General features: G+C 62.2%; 2 protein-coding genes across 7 annotated transcripts in view; one reads left to right on the forward strand and one right to left on the reverse strand.

Moving 5' to 3' along the window:
• Nucleotides 1-1,947, forward strand: part of ARHGAP17 (Rho GTPase activating protein 17) — a 37,550-nt gene extending 35,603 nt beyond the window's left edge. Inside the window, exon 24 of the mRNA XM_025047278.1 lies at nt 1,234-1,947. Coding sequence (XP_024903046.1) covers nt 1,234-1,364 — 131 coding nt within the window. The 3' untranslated portion in view covers nt 1,365-1,947. The remainder of the gene's footprint in view (nt 1-1,233) is intronic.
• A 1,033-nt stretch (nt 1,948-2,980) lies between these two features.
• SLC5A11 (solute carrier family 5 member 11) overlaps nt 2,981-17,106 on the reverse strand; it is a 30,098-nt gene continuing 15,972 nt past the window's right edge. For 3 of the 6 annotated variants that reach the window (XM_006912515.2, XM_006912514.2, XM_006912513.2), the window contains 9 exons: nt 14,941-15,021; nt 13,470-13,675; nt 9,845-9,980; nt 7,942-8,049; nt 7,597-7,747; nt 6,182-6,350; nt 5,598-5,813; nt 4,824-4,980; nt 2,981-4,001 (listed from right to left, as the gene is read on the reverse strand). In XM_006912515.2, coding sequence (XP_006912577.1) covers nt 3,784-4,001; nt 4,824-4,980; nt 5,598-5,813; nt 6,182-6,350; nt 7,597-7,747; nt 7,942-8,049; nt 9,845-9,980; nt 13,470-13,675; nt 14,941-15,021 — 1,442 coding nt within the window. In that variant the 3' untranslated portion in view covers nt 2,981-3,783. The remainder of the gene's footprint in view (nt 4,002-4,823; nt 4,981-5,597; nt 5,814-6,181; nt 6,351-7,596; nt 7,748-7,941; nt 8,050-9,844; nt 9,981-13,469; nt 13,676-14,940; nt 15,022-17,106) is intronic. The other 3 variants (XM_025047240.1, XM_006912516.2, XM_025047239.1) reach the window with 2 other exon arrangements.

The raw sequence follows: 17,106 nt of genomic DNA on the forward strand, positions 1-17,106 counted from the left end.
CACCCCGACCGCCGTCACCCCCCTGCCCCACGGCCGTGCGTCCCCCCAACGGCCGTGCATCCTGCGTAGCTCGGTCGGTTGCACGACCATCGCGAGGCCCACATCGTCTGAGGCCGCGCTCAGCGCCGGAAGCCTCCTTGGCGCCCCCTCGGATGTAGACATTTCTCCGAGTTGTGGGCGTGGAACCCTTGAGGGGCGGGTCTGCTGTCCCAGGGGCCGTCCCGAGGAAAGGGGTACCCCAGGAAGGACACGGATCTCGCTGCCCAGAGCGCAGGGCCAGGCCCCTGCGGGAGTCCCCCAGAGTGCGCCTGCGCTGGCCAGCCCCACGCAAGGACAAAACGCGGTCGTGAGCACAGCGGGGGCTCCCGGCACCCCTGCCTGCCGCCTCGTTCCCCCTGCTCTCGCCCAGCCCTGAAGCCTCTGACAGTGCGCTCTCGGCCCCCGCCGGGCCCCGCGCCTGCTGGAGGAGCAGCTCCCTCTGTCCTGAGGGGGCCCGTCCCCCATGGGCCCGCAGGCGCCATCGGGGCTGTGTCTGCACAGCCGGGACAGCACCTCGGGGTGGCAGGTGCCCAGCGGGCGCTCGTTCCCGAGGGGGCTGGGAGGGGGCCGGGGCCTCACAGGCGCGTGCTGGCCGATTGCTGGAGAAGTTCCCCAGCAGGACGAGGCTGGAATGGACAGGGAGACTGACATTTGCGGACTGGGCGATCCGCATCAGTGACCGTCGGCAGGGGTCGCTGCGCCCTGCGACCTTCGGCGGTGTCCGGAGACACCTCGGTCGTCCTCGTGGGGAAGAGGGCGTGCGAGTGTAGGGCAGGGGCTGCTAACCGCGGCTGTGCACAGGACACGGCGCCCCGAGTGACCGGGCCCCGCTGTCACGGGCGCCGGGGCTGAGGGGAAGCGAGGCAGCCCCTCTTCCTGCGGCCGGGTGCCGTCCGAGGCGGGGGCAGGAGCGGTTTCCTTTCCCCGTCGGCGTGAGCGTGTCCGCGAGGGTCAGCCTCCGGGGACAGCCCCGGGCCCACGGGACCCGCAGGGCAGCGGGCGGGCTCTGCCCCGCGGGAGCCCCCACCGGCTCAGGCTTGACTGGACTTCTGAGGGCTGTCGGCGCCTCTGGCAGGGGACGTGTGTGCATGGCTGACCTGGACGCCCCGCTCCCCTCCCCCGCTCCCCTCTGCCCTCTCGGGTGGCCTCACGCGTGACCGTGCATTGATCCCACGTCTCTCTGTTTCTGCCCAGACGCTAGTCCTAAGGGGACGGAGCCACCCCGCAGTGTCTTTCCTGAAATGCACCCAGACGCGGCAAGCAGAGACCTGCCTGGCCACCTTCTGCTGGACTCGGACAACGGCACGGAGAGCACCGCCCTGTGAGGAAGCCGCCGCCCAGCCGCGCCCCCATCCACCCCGGCGTCCTCGGTCAGGACGACCTCGGTCTCTGCACACCAGATCCCGAGCAGCCGTCAGTGGCCGGAAGGGGAGGCCCGGCCGCGGGTGACCCACGAGACGGTGGAGGCTGGCGCCTGAGGCCGAATGACCCGTGTCGTGGAGAAGTCGGCTTTCTTTACCTGGGGAAGCCATCACACCAAAAAAAACGCACGCCGAGGTTGGACGGGCTGCCGCCAAGGCGCGCGGTGCACGGGGAGCTGTCGCCACCGTGCACAGGCGGCACGGACAGCGGCTCGGGTGAGCGAGCGTGGCCTCCGTCTATTTAATGCAAGCTGCCAGCCACCGGCCACCTGGACCCGCATCCTCATCCGCGTCCTCACAGGTGACCGCTGGATCTGTCACCTCAGCAAACTGGATGGGACTCGTGCCTTGTTGGATTGCCGGAATGTAGAAATGTACTGTTCTTTTTTTTTTTTTTTTTTTGAACAATGTAATTGCTACTTGATACAGACCGAACATTATTTTAGTTTCATGTTTAATTCAAATTAAATATATTCTGTGGTTTATATGAAAATGTCATCGTTCCTGGAGGCACACTGTGCTAGCGTGCGTGCGTGTGCGGTCACTCAGCCCAGGGGACACCTGCGGGTCTGACGGAAGACGCAGAAAAGTGGAGAGGGCCACAGCAGCAGCGCCAGCCACCAAGTGCCCTGTCGACCTCCCTGTCCCCTTGTCCCCTTGCTCCCTGGATAAGGCCTTTCCTCTGCTCTTCCCCATCGTGACAGCCTTTCTTGTCCACCTGCAGACACTCAGACTCGGGGCCCGGACTCAGCCCCATGGGCCTCGGCCTCGTCAGGGTGTCAGAAGCCATGACTTCCCGCGGGCATTCTGTGTTCCAGCCGAAGCAGGCGCTCCCTTCTCAGGACCGAGGTACTAGGGAAGGGTGGGGGGCCAGAGCAAAGCGAGGTGGGCAGACTGGGCTACTCTCCCCACGGCCCAGAGTCAGTGGTCCAGCCTTGGGAACAGAGCGGGACCGGCCACCCATGTGGCTGCCCTAAGCCGTCCCACTGATAGAGTCACTTGCTGGACACAAGTGACCTGTGCCTTGCTCAGCAGACCCTGTACCTGCCTCCACGGCAGATTAACTTGAATCCCGTTTTCTCAAAGTTCCCTGGCCCCAAAATGCTCCCGATCTTATTAACTGCATTTAAAATGTGCACCTGCACCCCATGCACCCCATTTTCCCCAGGTCGCAAATTCGTATTTGTTCGGCTCACCCTTTTCCCTTTCACTTTCCATGTGTGATTGTCCTCGGCCTGCCCCGCCTCCCAGAGCTGCAGAGAAAGCAGAGGGGTCCGTAACACTGCCCTTCAGTGCCGAGCCCCCTCTCCAGGGAGCCCCCCACGCCCGAGCTCATGCTCAGGAGGGGGTTAAAAATGGGGCATTGAAAACAGCAGAAAATGGACCGGAAGGGGCCAGGCTGGCGGCAGAAGGTCTGCGGGAGGTGGCGGCACAGGCGGGGGCGGAGGCAGGACACTTGACTCCTCCTCAGCCGGGAGGCAGCGTCGGCATGGCCTGGCGATCATGTGGACCCTGCCTCAAGGTGAGGGCTGGCCACAGGGCAGCCTAGGGGCCGAGTGGGCAGGAGGGCTTGGAGTCACACAGCTCCCAAGGCCAGGGGACGCTCAGGCCCCTCCACAAGCATGGATCTCAAGGAGCTTACCTGGCGTGGGCACAGTGGGCGCCCTTGGTCGCAGGTGGGGAGCGGGGCGTGTGCACCTGTGATAAGGAGCTAGGCGAGGTGCATTTTAGGGTTGTCTGTTTATCTATTCGCCAGGTACCACGCTAGCGTGAGCGGTGTATCCTGCCCCTAGGATTCTGCTCCGTACAGGAAGACAGTTAAGCTATCGAGAGGAAGTGTGAGACCTGCTTTGTAGACACATGTAATGATGGAGGTGGGGCAATCTGAGAAGGCTTCCTGGAGGCAGTGATCTTAAGCTGGGGCTAGAAGAGGTGTTAGCCAGAAGAAGGCGGCGTGGTTCGGATCGGGGAGGAGCAGAGGCACGAGTTGGCTGCTCGTGACCATGACCATGCTCGCGGGCCCACTGTGTGCCGCTGTGCTGGCCCAGGCAGTGTGGGAGGTGTGAGGATGCTGTGACCTTGGCCGGCAGAGGCGTGTGGGAAAGGGCCTGTGTCGGCCCCCGTGGGGGACGGGAGCTGTCACTGTTCTCGGCCTCCCGCAGCCCCTGGCCTCCGATCCCACGTGAGAGGACAAGGCTAGTCGTCACGTCGGACACGGCCCAGAAACACGCTGTCAGCCTCGTGGTAAACAAAGCCGTGTTTATTTTTCCCTTCATTCGACGGGGCACGGTCACCGGCGCTCGGACCCCCGGGCTCGGCCTCGCTAGGCGAAGTAGCCCCAGAGGAAGATGGCACAGCAGGCGCAGACGACGAGGTTGAGGTTCAGGAATGTTCGCACCAGGGGCTTCTCCTCCAGGGACACCAGGACAACGTCCTCTTTGCTCGCCGGCTCCGCTGGGCCCGAGTCCGAGCCCGAGCCCCCCATCCCGCAGAGCCACAGGATGGCTGTCACCACGCGGGATCGTCTCGGGCTCTCAGCGCCTGCAGAGGGCCCCAGGCAAGGTCACGGGACGGGCCATGTCCCCAGCGACGAGAGGCAAAGGGCCGGAGCCCCGCGCTTCACGCTCTGGGAGAAGCACTTGCTGCGTCTCTCCCGGAAGGGGCGCGAACCCCTTGGTGCTGGGAGGTTGGCATTGGGGCTCGTCATCATTCTCAGGTCCCACTGCCCACGGAGCCGGGCAGGGAGGGGGCCGGCCTCGGGGAGCCACTCCGTTTGCCGTGTCACCGCGTCCCTCACGCCCTCTCTCTGGTCTGGAAGCACGTGGCCTTTGGGCTGTACCCTTGAGGCCCCGCTTGAGATTGACATAGGTTCACAGCCACAACTATTTTTTTTTTTTAGAAAGGTCATGTGTGATAATTGACAACTATAGCCTCGGGGTCACGGAGACAATAGGGGCTGGTGGGGACTTTGGCCACTGAAGGCTTAAGGGACGCCAGACGAGGTTGGCCGTGGAGACAGGGGCGCGCAGTTGCCAGCTCTCCCCATTTTCTCAGAGGAGATGGCCGTCAGGGACTCGGTGTGAAATCGCCCCGTTTGAGAACCCCTAACTCACCTTTCATTAAATGGCAACTGGGCCAACCCTAAACCTGCCAGCCATCCGCCCGGCCCGTGGGGTTCAGCGAGCACTCGAGTGTCTGCCACCATTGTTGTGGGAGGAGCCACTCCCCGTGGACTCTGGGGTCAGGGGTGCCAGAATCCCACCCACATCTGCCCCGCTCTGCTTGTGATCCGATAGAAGAAATTGCCCTTAAACATGCATGTCACCGCTGTCACCACTGTCACCAAGGGGAGAGGCGGCTCACCTTGGGGCGTTTTGTCTGCGTTTTCCTCAACACCCTCCAGCTGGGTGTTGGTGTCGCCACTGGCCTCGTTCTGAGAGAGGGCAGGGGGCAGGGGGGCTGCTGGAGGCTCCTTCCGGACCACGGGGTCATGACGAGTGAACCAGGTCAGGCGACTGACCTGGGGGCAGAGACAGCTGGTGAGGTCAGTGGCCCTCCCCTCCTCATCCCCTGCCCAGCCCAGGCTCAGCCTTCCCGTCCCTGTCTGCCGCAAGCTTGCTGCCTTCCACAAGCTTCAGAATCAGTGAGCGCTTCCCCCGCCCACACCCCCGACCCTAACACCCACATTGGGGCCTCCCCCTCCCCGGCCCAGCCCCCAGGGCTCAATCCTAGCCCTGCGGAAGTGTGCGGCCCAGCAGTCAGCCACCCAGCTCATCCGGCTCTCTGGCCACGGGGACCAGACTGGTTCATGGGTGAGTGTGTGTCTTGAGCTGACTTCATCAGTGGGAATCGGGGACTTGGCTGGAAATGCTGGGAAAAATGTCTGTGCTTTTTTCGTGCTTGATGAGGATAAGTCCCCAGAAGCCGCCGGCCCTGCGTGGGGCCCGAGCAGAGCAGAGGGGTGAGGGGCGGGTGCGGATGGGGCTTTCCGCGTCCTGAAATCAAGCTGTCTGTGACAGCCGACCGGGACTTCAGCTTTGGGAGCAGCCCACCCTCTTCACTCAAGCCCATCTGGGTCCTTTTTCTGCCACTCGAAGCCGAGGGTCTCAGTGGGTCTGGCATCCAATCCAAACGTACCATCTCCTCGGAGGGTGGCTCTGTGAACCAGCTCACGGCACACAGGGTGGTCAGGGTGACCGCGGACAGAATCATGGCGAAGTAGAGGTAGTGGATGTCCTTCACCACGGCAGGGCGGTTGTCTGGCTGGCCGCACTGCGGCTCCGTGTAGGCAAAGTCCAGGATCATCCGAATCACACCCAGGAGGAGGCCCAGGACCAGACCCGCGAAGGCACCCTGCAAGCCGGAGCAGGCCGTCAGAGGGACACCGGGGCCATGGGGTGGCCGGCCCAGGCCTCCGGGACCTCAGCAAACCCTCGCGAAGAGCTCGTCTTCCCAGGGACGGTCCCCGCCGGGGTCAGCGATTCTAGAAGGGTTGGAGCCGCCTCTCTGTTTATCTCGCACATCCGCTTACTCGATTACCTATAATCGACTCACTTCTCATTCCGCGACAAAAGGCATCAAAATAAAAGCCCTGTTGCTTTTTGCCCAAAGGCCGGGCAGCACCCTCCCCCGACCGCACCGCCCCAGCGACACCCAAGGCAAGACGTCCTTGGCTTCCCTCTGCAGCCACCTCCTCTCCTGTCCTGGGGCGGCCACGCTACCTTTTCGTTGGTCCGCTTCCAGAAGCACCCCATGATGAAGACCACGGCCACGGGCGGCTGCAGGTAGGAGCTGATGGCCTGGATGTAGATGAAGAGTTGGCCGCTCTGGCTGGCCTGGATCACGGGGATCCACAGGATGGACACCAGCACCAGGAGCAGCACGAACACCCTGGCGCCCGGCAGGGAGAGACCAGCGTCACTGCCGTCCGCCCTCGGCTCTCTTCTCAGTGGCTTCACTGGGGCGGGGTGGACCTGCCCTAAGACTCGCTCGTCCTGAAGGCACAGCCCAGGAACTTTGGCGACCGTCTGTAGTGGTGCAGCCGTCACCGCAGGCAAGTGCAGACTGCCCATCACCCCAGCAAGTCCCCCGTGCCCACGGGGAGTCCGTCCTCGTCCCTGCCCCCACGAGCCCAAGTCTGCTCGCGTCTGTAGGTTCACCCTTCTGGACGCGGTGCACGGCCTTGGGCAGCCGGCTCCTGTCACTCAGCGTGTCTGCGGTGCCTGCCTGCACCGCATCTCAACATCTCACGCCTTCACCGTTGCCAAGAGCTGCACCCTCGCTCCCGTCCGGCCACTGCGAGCACCCGCGCCCCGCCCTGGCACCGACACACGTGTTCAGGGTCGCAGTCCCAGGGCCACGTGGCGGGTTTACGTGTCACTCTTTAAGGACCTGCCAGGCCGCTCGGAGCCTTTGAGCCGTTTGCCTTCCCAGCGTGGCGTGAGGGTTCCAGACCCTCCTCCCGCCGTGGGCCATTTTGATGGCGGCCGCCCTGGCGGGGGTGTGGTAGCCTCTCGCTGCGAATTCCCAGGTGACGGTCCTGTTTCCCAGGTGGTCCTACAAGTCCTTTATCGCATGACGGTTCGTGGATGTTCCCTCCCAAACTGTGTCCTGTCCCCTCGTTTTCCGTGGTGGCTTTTGACGTGAACGAGTTTTCGGTTCGACTCTGTCACAGTTCACGTATTAGATGTCGTGCTGAGCACGGTTCTGTGACCCAAGGCTGACGTAGCCGTCACCGTGCTTCTCAGCACGTGTTTTGCATAAAAGCCACGTCGCCCGTTCCGATCCCTCCTGGTCCCTGCCAGATGCGAGGGCCTTGCAGACACTGCACCCCACGCTTTGCCTGGCTGACTCCTATTCACCGTCTGGTGCTGGTCTAGGCTGGGGACAGCCCGCAGGCCCCAGGTCTCTACTCCCCCACCATGGCACTTTTGGGGGTGCTAATCCTTCTTGAGCCCCACGAGGGCACACCCGAGCATGTCCTTTTCAGTGCCCGGCACACAGTAGGTGTTCACCGAGCATCTGAACGACGGAGCGACTCATCTGCCATCAGAGGGGCGTGGCCTCAGTGGCTCAGCCCCTCCCCCTGGCATGAGAGCGAGCCCCGCCCCCACCCTGGCGCCCCCGGGAGCCTTACCGCCCCACAATCATCAGCTCCTGCTCAGAGGCCCGCGGCCGGACGTGCTTCCATAGGTCCATGGTGAAGATGGTGCTGGAGCTGTTGAAGATGGACGTGAGCGAGGACATGAGCGCGGCCATCATCACGGCGATCATGAGGCCACGGAGCCCTGGGGACAGAGGGGACCTGGGCTTCAGCCTCCCCCGCCTTCGCCCCAGGGCCTGACTCGGAGGAAGCGGGGCTGGGCCAGCACCCCGACAGCTCTGGGGCTCAGCCCCTCCCCCAGAGCCCGTGGCCTCCCCCCGGACACGGCTCAGCCAGCGCCCCCCTTCCCAGGGCTCTGTTCTGGGGCGGGGATGTTACCCGTGGGCAGGATTTCCAGCACGAGTTTGGGGTACGCGATGTTGGAGCAGCCGGTCGGGTTGCTGCAGACCTCCTGGCAGATCTCCGGGACTATGCAGGCCACCTGGTCTGGGGGGAAAATGCCGGCCGTGAGCAGGTGGGGACAGGCCAGCCAGGAGGTAACCCCGCGGCTCCTGACATAAGGGAGCCCAGACATTACAAACCTTGACGTCTCACCCGCCCTCTGAAGTCCCGTTTCCGACCAGTGACATTGAGGCAGCCACCTGGGATTCTAGTAAGGGTGGACTAGGGTCACGTCCAGGGGTCATGTCCAGAGAGCAGCACAGAGCCTGATACATGGGAGTGCCAAGGGCACGTCACCCACTGAGACTGGACCCCAAACGCAGCCAGGATACCTCGCCGAGGTCTGAGCACCACGTCCAGCATCAGGCGTCGCCCCCGATCCCCCAAAGGGACACACGCAGCCCTTGGAGGTGCAGAGAATGCCATCGCCGGCCGCGTGGCAGATGTGTCGTGCACCCCTCCCCCACCCCCGTGGACTCTGCAGTCCAGCGGGAAGTCCCCAGAGGGGCGGCCACGGCGGAAGCAGACCTGGGCCCGGGTCTCCGGGACCAGACTACAGAGAAGAAACAGCGAGGCTGAAAAAATCCTCTTGCAAGCTCAGAGGTCCTGGCTTTTCACGACTCCGCCGAGGACGTTTGAGAGATGAGAAAGTTCTCAGTCCCACGGCCAGGATGCTGGGGAGCCTCCCAGGTGGGCAAAGGGCTTGTTTATGTTCACATGGACGGGACGGGCTCTGTCCCTTGTCCAAAAGCCCCTGTCCTCGAGGTCCCCGAAGAGCAGCAAGGGTCTCCTGCAGCCTGTCGCCAGCTGCCAGTTCTTATTCAGGAACGCAGGCTCCCACCACGAAAGGCAGGAGACATAGCGCCGACAAAGCGTTCGAGGCAGAAAGTCGTGTTTGTCACAGAGAACTCGGTCGGCTCAGCCAAGTTGCAAAGATGGAGGCGAAGAGAGAGTGAGGTCACGCGGCTCGTGGGCGGCAGAGCCACGGTTCGGGCCCAGAGAGAGCGGAGAGCAGCACACACGCCCGTCCGACTCGCCCCGGGGACCGGCCCCTGGCACAGTGAGCGCTGGTCGCTCTCAGCCGCGTTCCTTGTTCGTATGCCAGGCCTTGCCGGGAGCCACCGGAGTCACCACGAACCCCAGAAACCAGCTCTTACTGTCACCTGGGCTTTTCCAAGCCTGTGCCCTCCCCTGGGCGTGGGGCCAGTGGCTCTGGGTCCCTCATCCTACCCAGGTGGCTGGAGGCCCGCTGACCTCAGAGTCCAGCACCACGGACAGCTCCCCCGCTGCCCTTCCTGACCCCTTCCTTCTGAATTCTCGTTGTCCTGAATTATTTAGGCAAAACGCCTGGGCCGCCTGGCTTAGCGCTTCGTGCTGCCCGCCCTCCATCTCTGTGTGACATGGCACGGGGTAAGATACAAGGCAGGCAGCCTTCTGCTGGCACGCCCCTCAGGACAGCCTCGGCGGCCGCGGGAGAACAGTCCCTGGGGCAGAGGGCAAGCAAGGGGCACCCTCCCTGACGCCCCCTGACTCGCAGTGACAGCCCCGCCCCCAGCCCTGCCCAATCCCCCGGTGGCCTGCCTCCCCTCGCCACAGTTTTTCTGTTCTGTTTTTAAAGCTAAAGCAAATTCTCTAGACGCTTGACTAGCCCTGGTTTTTGTTAAGAACAGAAGAGTCCCTTTGGCCCAAAGTCACCAAACCACCGGCTTCAAACACCAGAGCATGGGAGAAATTCTCAGCATGACACTTCAGGGGGCCGACCTCGGGGGTCACCGGGAAGGGCCCCCCGCCACGCTCCCTTAGAGCCATTGCACGTAGCGCGCCAAGAACCCGCCCTCACCTGGGAAAAGCACGCGGCTGACCATCCCAGGGAACACCATCATGAAGAGCGGCAGCACCTTCAGGTAGGCCGCCAGCAGAGAGCCCGCCTTGGCGTGGGACAGGCTCTTGGCGGCCAGGCTCCGCTGGACAATGACCTGGAAGACAGTGGTGCCCGGCAGCGGGCAGACTAAGTGCACAGGCCCTCAGCGGGCGCCGCGGGCTCAGCCTCGTGGGCCTGGCCTCCTTGTGCGGACGTGTCCCTTTCCTGGTTGCGGTCCCTGTGGTCCCTTTGCGGTGGCTCCGAAGTCCATGGCGGTTGGCAGTGCCAGCTCCGGAGACTGGCAGCCCGCGTCCCAGGCCTACCCCCCGCCCTGCTGGGCACCCAGGTTTACCTCTCCGACCTGCGAAACGGGAGGATGCTAGGGCCGCTTCGACAGTTACAGGACGTGAAAGCACTGGGAATATTGAGCGTCTGACACACGGAAACCGCCCAGGAATGATTTGCTGTCACCGCCCCTATCCCCTGCTGGCCCCCAGTCAGGCGACAAAGAGAACATGCTTTCCCGCGTAAACTGCTTTTCTCCCCTACAAATAACGAAGAGTCCTCAGTAAATCGGCAAAGAGCCCTTAAAGAGAAACCTGTCACGATTGGCCACCAAGCCCACGCCACACCTGTGACCTCTGTTTAGGCTCCACGGTACAAGCGCGCGCCTGCTAGGGAGTGACCTTGCACTTGGGGCCGCTCCATCTCCAGCGTCCGGGGCCCTGGGCCTGGCCTCACGGTTGCCAGAGACATCGAAACGGTCGAGGACGATGTGGAGTGTGCAATCTCAGTGACAGGGGCACAGACTTCGCCTTGTGGACGCGTTTCCAGGACAGGCGCCTGTGCCCAGCAGACAGACACAGCGCCTTCGGCCAGTCGGAGCTGAGAGAGGTGGGTCCCGAGCTGGCCACCCACACCGAGGGGCCTGTTCCCCACACCGTCAGACCCCAAAAGGGACAGCGGTCAGGGCACTTGATAAGGAACATCTCAGTTGGAAAACAGCGGCACCGTTACCATGGTGATGAGCAGGCCCAAGCCGGAACGCGTCCCAGCTTTTAAACAGTGGGCGTGCGTGGGGTACCCCCAGCGTGCCCTGCCCCTTCTTTTGAAACCCACCCCTCTGCACATCTTGGGCAGAGTGGCTTCACCTGGAGTCGACCCCTGACCCGAGCTGGGCCGGGTTTTCGGACTCGGGACTGAGGGAGTGGTCAGGCTCTTCCCAGCTGGGCTGCAGTTAAACGAGGCCAAGGTGAGAGACAGAGGCGACGGCCAGCCAGACGGGAAAGCGTCCCGGACTCCTGCAGGCCTCGGCGTCCTGCGGCTGGGACCCTGCGCTAGGAGTCCCCCGCCTTCTCCTGAGCGGCTTTACGGCCGATTTCTGTCACTCGCAACCGCGTGTCCCCTACGAACACAGATTGCAGCTGTCTGGGTGGTGCGGGTGGCTGGCTTATCTGAGGGAGGGTGGGGGCCCCTCTGTCCAGAGCTGGGGGGCGAGCTGTCCTGGGTGAGGCCCGGGTTGACTGCCACCCGTCACTTCTCAGAGCTCCAAACCAACATCTAGGGAGGCTTTCTAGGGCACCTAAGGACGTGGGAGTGACTCGTGAGGCAATCAGAGTCTAGGACGCTGTTTCCATAAGGGGCCGTGAGGGGCGGGAGGCCCAGCCGGTCCTCCGGGAAGCAAGGAGGACAGAGTTTACGGCCCTGGGGACCCCGCCCCTTCTGGAGACCCGGAAACGAACCCCGGCTCTTACTCCTTGAAGCGCAGCCTCCGGGTGTGAATCTAAGAGGCAGCCGAGGAAGCTGAGGGTCGGGCTTCTCACAAACCCACAAGCCCTGTGTGTGGGGGGCGGGGTGTCACCCTGCACGACAACCACCAGGCTCACAGGGATGAAGACAAACGGCGACTCCAATAAGACGATTAGGTCCGTGCCCGGCACACGGCACCAATGAGCGTGCGTGCGCCGTTACAACCCTTCACGCTCCGCCTCTGCCCGGACAGCATCGCGGCCTGTCAGCCAGCAATGTCATCTTGCCTTTCTCCCGTTCTAGGACAGGCCTAGTGCACGGCTGGCAGGGACGCGCGTGTCCCCGGAAAGCGCCGGCAGAGCCTGCCGGCCATCTCCGGAGGCCACAGAATCCAGCTCAGCAGCAGCAGCCTGGGGTCAAGACCAAAGTCAGGGGGCTCCTGGGGGGGCTGGGGTTTCTGGGCCCTGTCGCCCTGCCTGGCATTTGGAAGAAGGTCAAGCCCTTGGACCAAGTCCTAGGTTCTTGAACACAGGAGAGCTGGAGGTGGCCTTGCGGGGTGCACGCTGGGATCCCAGCTGGTGAGCTGGGTCCAGGGCTACCGGTCACGTAAACTGCGTGAAAATGTACGTGTTTGTAATGGTGTATTCGTTAATTGTTCCTGCAGCCAGAGGACCGCGACCAACATCGTCACACCCCCGTCCCCCCCGCCGCACCGGCAACTGTCAGTGACCCCGCCTGGCAGGAAATGGGCTCAGATGCTAAATCGTCTCACGGTTCTGCCACCTGAACTGGAAGCCAGGTCTGCTCGGTTTAAAGCTGGTGCCATCGGCCTCATCTGTGCCTCTCCCGAGGGCTCTGCACTCGAGATTTGCCAAGGACGAGAAAGGATGTGGCTCCTACGGGGCCAGTGTCAGGGCTGCACCCATGGGGCCCGTGTCCATTCAGTGGTCAGGCTCCAGGCTCACGGCTTCAGCTCAGCTCTCCTCAGCCCTAACCACGTGATAGAGCATCTAAAATGCCGCACGGATCCCTGTCACATTGTTAATGCGACACAAAAATCTCCACTGGTGATGTCGGTACTGGGTTTGAGACCCGAGGCAGAATAAGGCGTGCGGGGAGCCGGTTCTCCTGCACCCCGTGCGCCCGCCCACGGTGCCTGCGCCCCACCCGGGTCGTCCCAGCGCGTGCGTGGTCTCTGTCTCTCAACACGGCGGGTCACTGCGCACGCTGCTGTGCCTCCTGCCCTCACACCTGCCCTCACACCTGCCCTCACACCTGTCGCGCGTGAGCCTGAGGGCCTGTGCTCAGGCTATCCCTGCGGCCGCAAACCCTCCGGCCCCCAAGTCACACAGAGCCCGTGCTTGAAGGCACTTCCTGTCACACCTCCCCTCACCACCCTACTCCAAACTGCACCCCACACTCAATCCCCTTCTCCCCCACACTCTGCCTTTTTCTTAAATGCCATCGACCGCCTTTTCGCTTTCCACGTAATTTGCTCACTTATTGTCTCCGTCGACCCACCCTTGAGCAGGATGAGCTCTGAGAGCTCCCCACAGCACCCCAATTTGTTTACTCTGACCTTCAAGCACCTGCTGCATACACGCCACCCCGCCAGTGCTGGTGAGCAAAGTCCCCGTCCCTTTCGCCCCCCGGGTGGTCCCGGACTGCGGCAGGAGGCATCAAGCTTGGCCATGACGAGGGCAGAGGGAGAGGTAAGATGCTGAACCCCAGAGCAGTAGAGGGGAAGGCATCGTCGGGACAGCTGGGGGCAGCCACGTGGGGGGCTCGAGTGGGTCCCCCACGGCCACCCGGGGAAGCCGGGCCCAGAGGGCGCAGCCCAGCCCATGGCTCGTACCTGATCGGTGCACCAGTACCAGAGGGATGGGATGGGCATTCCGAACAGGACCCCGGGCCACGGGAGGTCGGAGTTCACTGGGTCCCGGAAGATGTGGAAGGCGTCTTCTCGGGGCAGTCCGCAGCTTTTGTCCTCGGTCTGGTTGGCGGCCACCGCCAAGAAGTACTTCTCCATCAGGCCGTCCAACCCGCCCACGGCCACAAAGCCTGCAGGGGAAGGCAGCTGCGCTCTGCCCGGGGCTCCGCCCGGTCCCCGCAGTGACGGGGCCGTTCGAGCACAGGGACCGAGGCCCGTGAGCGAGTGCGCATTGCTTCTCAGGATCGCGTCTCTAAACGCATAACCCAAAGCACGCAAGATTGCAGAGCAACCGAATACATGGCAGGCAGCCGTCTAAACCTGCTGGCTGCGGCCTGGCGCGCTGGCTGGTCGCTCCGTGAAGCACTAAGTCTAGTAACAATTCAGTCTCAAAGTCGCCCCGAGCACAGACGGTTCGCTGCATCGGCAGCCGCTGTGAAAACCCCTGGACAAACATCTGGGGCACCTTTCGGTGTCGGAGTCACAGGTATGGCTGATACCCCTGTGGTCTGCCACCTACATTTACCGTTGAAAAATGCTGCATTTCAATGGCAGATTCGTGAAGATCGAGGTGGATTTCTCTTTGCCATCCGAGATTCACAGTCCCCCCTGAACTCTGCCCATCGGCCCCAGCCTAAGACCCTGCCTTAGAGAAGCGGCCTTTCACCTCCGACCTGCTCGGGCGCCCTCAGCTCACCGAATCGGAAGGGCGGGTGGCCCTGTAATTTACGGCTTGGAGCAGGTTGCTCCCCTCTCTAAGACTGGGTGTCCCTAGCTGCCAGCGGGGGAGTACCAGCCTCCCAGGGTGGGGCCAGGTCTCGGTGTGACATCGCGCAGGACGTGCATGGCATCTGGCACGGTCCGCGCCACGCCAGAAAGCAATAAAGGGCCGTCGTTTGCAGAGACTCTGCTCCTTTTCATTAATAGAAACAGTTCCAGGGGATCCCCCCAAACGTTGCTCTCACTAGATTATATTCCGCTTTGTATGGATTAGGGGGTTGGTATTAACACTTGGGTAAGACCTAAAGACACAAATTAAAAGATAGATGATCGGATTAGCTTTTTTTAAAAAAAATCAAGACCCACCTAGATGACGTCTACAAGAAACCTGCTCTAAACATAAAGACATAGGTTAAGAGCAAAATGATGGAAAAAATACGTTCCTCCTTTTATTTATTTATGTAATCATTTATACACATCACTACAGGAAGAGCTACTGATTTTCACTTAAAAAAAAACCAAAACAGTACGTTCCCACAATAAGCACAGTTCTCTTCTAGCTAAAATACTCGTGCTCAGGGAGGGTGCTTTGGACAGCAGGGCGTGCTGACGCCAGTGGTGACCCCGCTTGAGGGAGTGGCTGTCACCCACCCACGCGGCCTAGGACCCCACTTACTGTAGCCCATCAGGGTGAGAGCTCCAACAAGCATGATCACCGTCTGCAAGGCGTCCGTGTAGATCACGGCGGCCAGGCCACCTGGGAAAGGAGGGGTGGAGATGAGGGTCGGGGGCTCAGGTGGACAGGAAGGAGCTCGTCTGGATCACAGAGGGGACCCGAGGGGATATTTCTCAGCGTGGATGGCTCGTGAAGACGGCCACGGTGTCTGCTTCCTGCGTGGCACCGCTTCGCAGGGCCGCGTTGCTGGCTCTGACCTGGAGCGGGGAGGCCGTGGGCCTCGCCACCTGGGAAAGGAGGGGTGGAGATGAGGGTCGGGGGCTCAGGTGGACAGGAAGGAGCTCGTCTGGATCACAGAGGGGACCTGCGGGGATATTTCTCAGCGTGGATGGCTCGCGAAGACGGCCACGGTGTCTGCTTCCTGCGTGGTGCCGCTTCGCAGGGCCGCGTTGCTGGCTCTGACCCGGAGCAGGGAGGCCGTGGGCCTCCCCGGGCCCCTGCACCCCTGCTCCCGCTCTTGTGAGGGGGACGATGGCCCACGCGGAGGGGAAGCCCAGCTAGCAGCCCAAGCGGCCCCCAGCCCGGGAGCGAGGCCATCCTGCTCCAGCTAGACGTGGCCGGCGCCATCCCACGGAGCCAGGCGAGGCCAGCAGGACGGAATGAACCGTGGAAACGACTCGCCACCGTTGTTCCGAGTCCCAAGATTTGTGGTCAGTTTGTTATGCAGAAATTTCTAAGTGACACAGGAAGTGATGCTGGGGCCACTGTCCCCAAGCTCTGAACACCTTTATTTTTAACGCTGGGGCAGACACGAGTCCCAGGTCCCGAGAGCCGTCAGGGGCTGCCCGAACAGGGTCGTGGCGAGGAGCCTCGGGGGATCCCTGCTGGTTTTGCCACCTAGAAAAGTCTTTCTCATGAATCCTGGACAGAGCGATCTTTCCAGTGTCTTCTCTAAGGGGAGGAGACGCTCGCCTGCCGTGACCACGCTCACTAGCGGGCACGGTCGCCGTGCGGTGCAAGCCGTGCCCACAAGTGTCATGATCTCTTATGATTCCTCCTCCCTTGTGGCAGGAGTGGGCCCGTTCCGAGTGGGGACGCCTGGCCTAGACTCTGGCCCCAACTCTCTGCTGTCCCCTCGGGCGCTTAGCGAGCCCGGGAGGGCCGAGCCCCTGAGGTCCGGCGGCACTGCGGCCCGCCATCGTCACCACGCTGACACAGCGCGGGCAGGCACTGCGTTTCGTGGTTTAGTCAATCATTCGCCACACGTCTGGTGAGTGTGACAGCCAGTTCTACGTGGCCAGGACGCGGAGGCAAACAAAACGGCATGTTCCGCGTTGTCACAGAGCCTACAGTCTAATGGGGGACAGAGACCCCACACATGGAAACACGAAGGTAAGTGGCAGCTGTGACCAGCCCTTCCCTTTCCCTGGGCTCTGGGCACATGGCTTCTCTGGCCGCGGGGCCTCTGCCATTGTTAGAGTTGGTCCAAACCCCATGCTTGTCAAGGCCCTACTGTGTGCCAGCCACTGCCCAGGGTTGTAGTCCGGGGGCAGATACGAGGCTGCCCTTCCCAGTCTCCAGAGTTGGAGAAGTTTATAATCCAGCTTTGTACAGGGCCTCAATAAATAGGTCCTCAATACGTAGGTCTCGAATAAATAAATGGAAAACGGCTTGACGCACCGTGGTGCGTTTGTAAGTCCTGCGTCTAACTGGGCAGCCCTCGGCCTCAGAACAGCAGCCAAGAGGAATCGTTATCTGGGCCGAGGGCGTGAGGTTTAATAGGTGAATGACCTTAACACCCTGGAACACCAGAAGGGCGGTCAGCCCCTGCCCACCACCTCCCCCAGAGTCACCCCTTATTCAGTCATACCTGCGACCGTGTACACGGCTGTGATGGCCAATAGCCCAACCGTGGCCAGGTACATATTCAGGTTCAAAGACTGCTGAATGAAGACAGCACCTGCATACATGTCCACCTGAATAAACGTGAAGTCGGCAGGTGGGTGGACGAACGGGCGGGTGGATGGTTGATGGATGGATGGGTGAATAAATGGACACATGCGGCACGGTTTCCCCAGGCTAGAGTCAGGCCCCAGCCTAGCTTCTGGCAAACACGGAAGAGTCACATATTGTCCTTTCCTCAGCCATCTCCTCTCAGACGTGGGG

The sequence above is a fragment of the Pteropus alecto genome, unplaced genomic scaffold (assembly GCF_000325575.1).
Source record: "Pteropus alecto unplaced genomic scaffold, ASM32557v1 scaffold15, whole genome shotgun sequence".
NCBI classification, from domain to species: domain Eukaryota; kingdom Metazoa; phylum Chordata; class Mammalia; order Chiroptera; family Pteropodidae; genus Pteropus; species Pteropus alecto.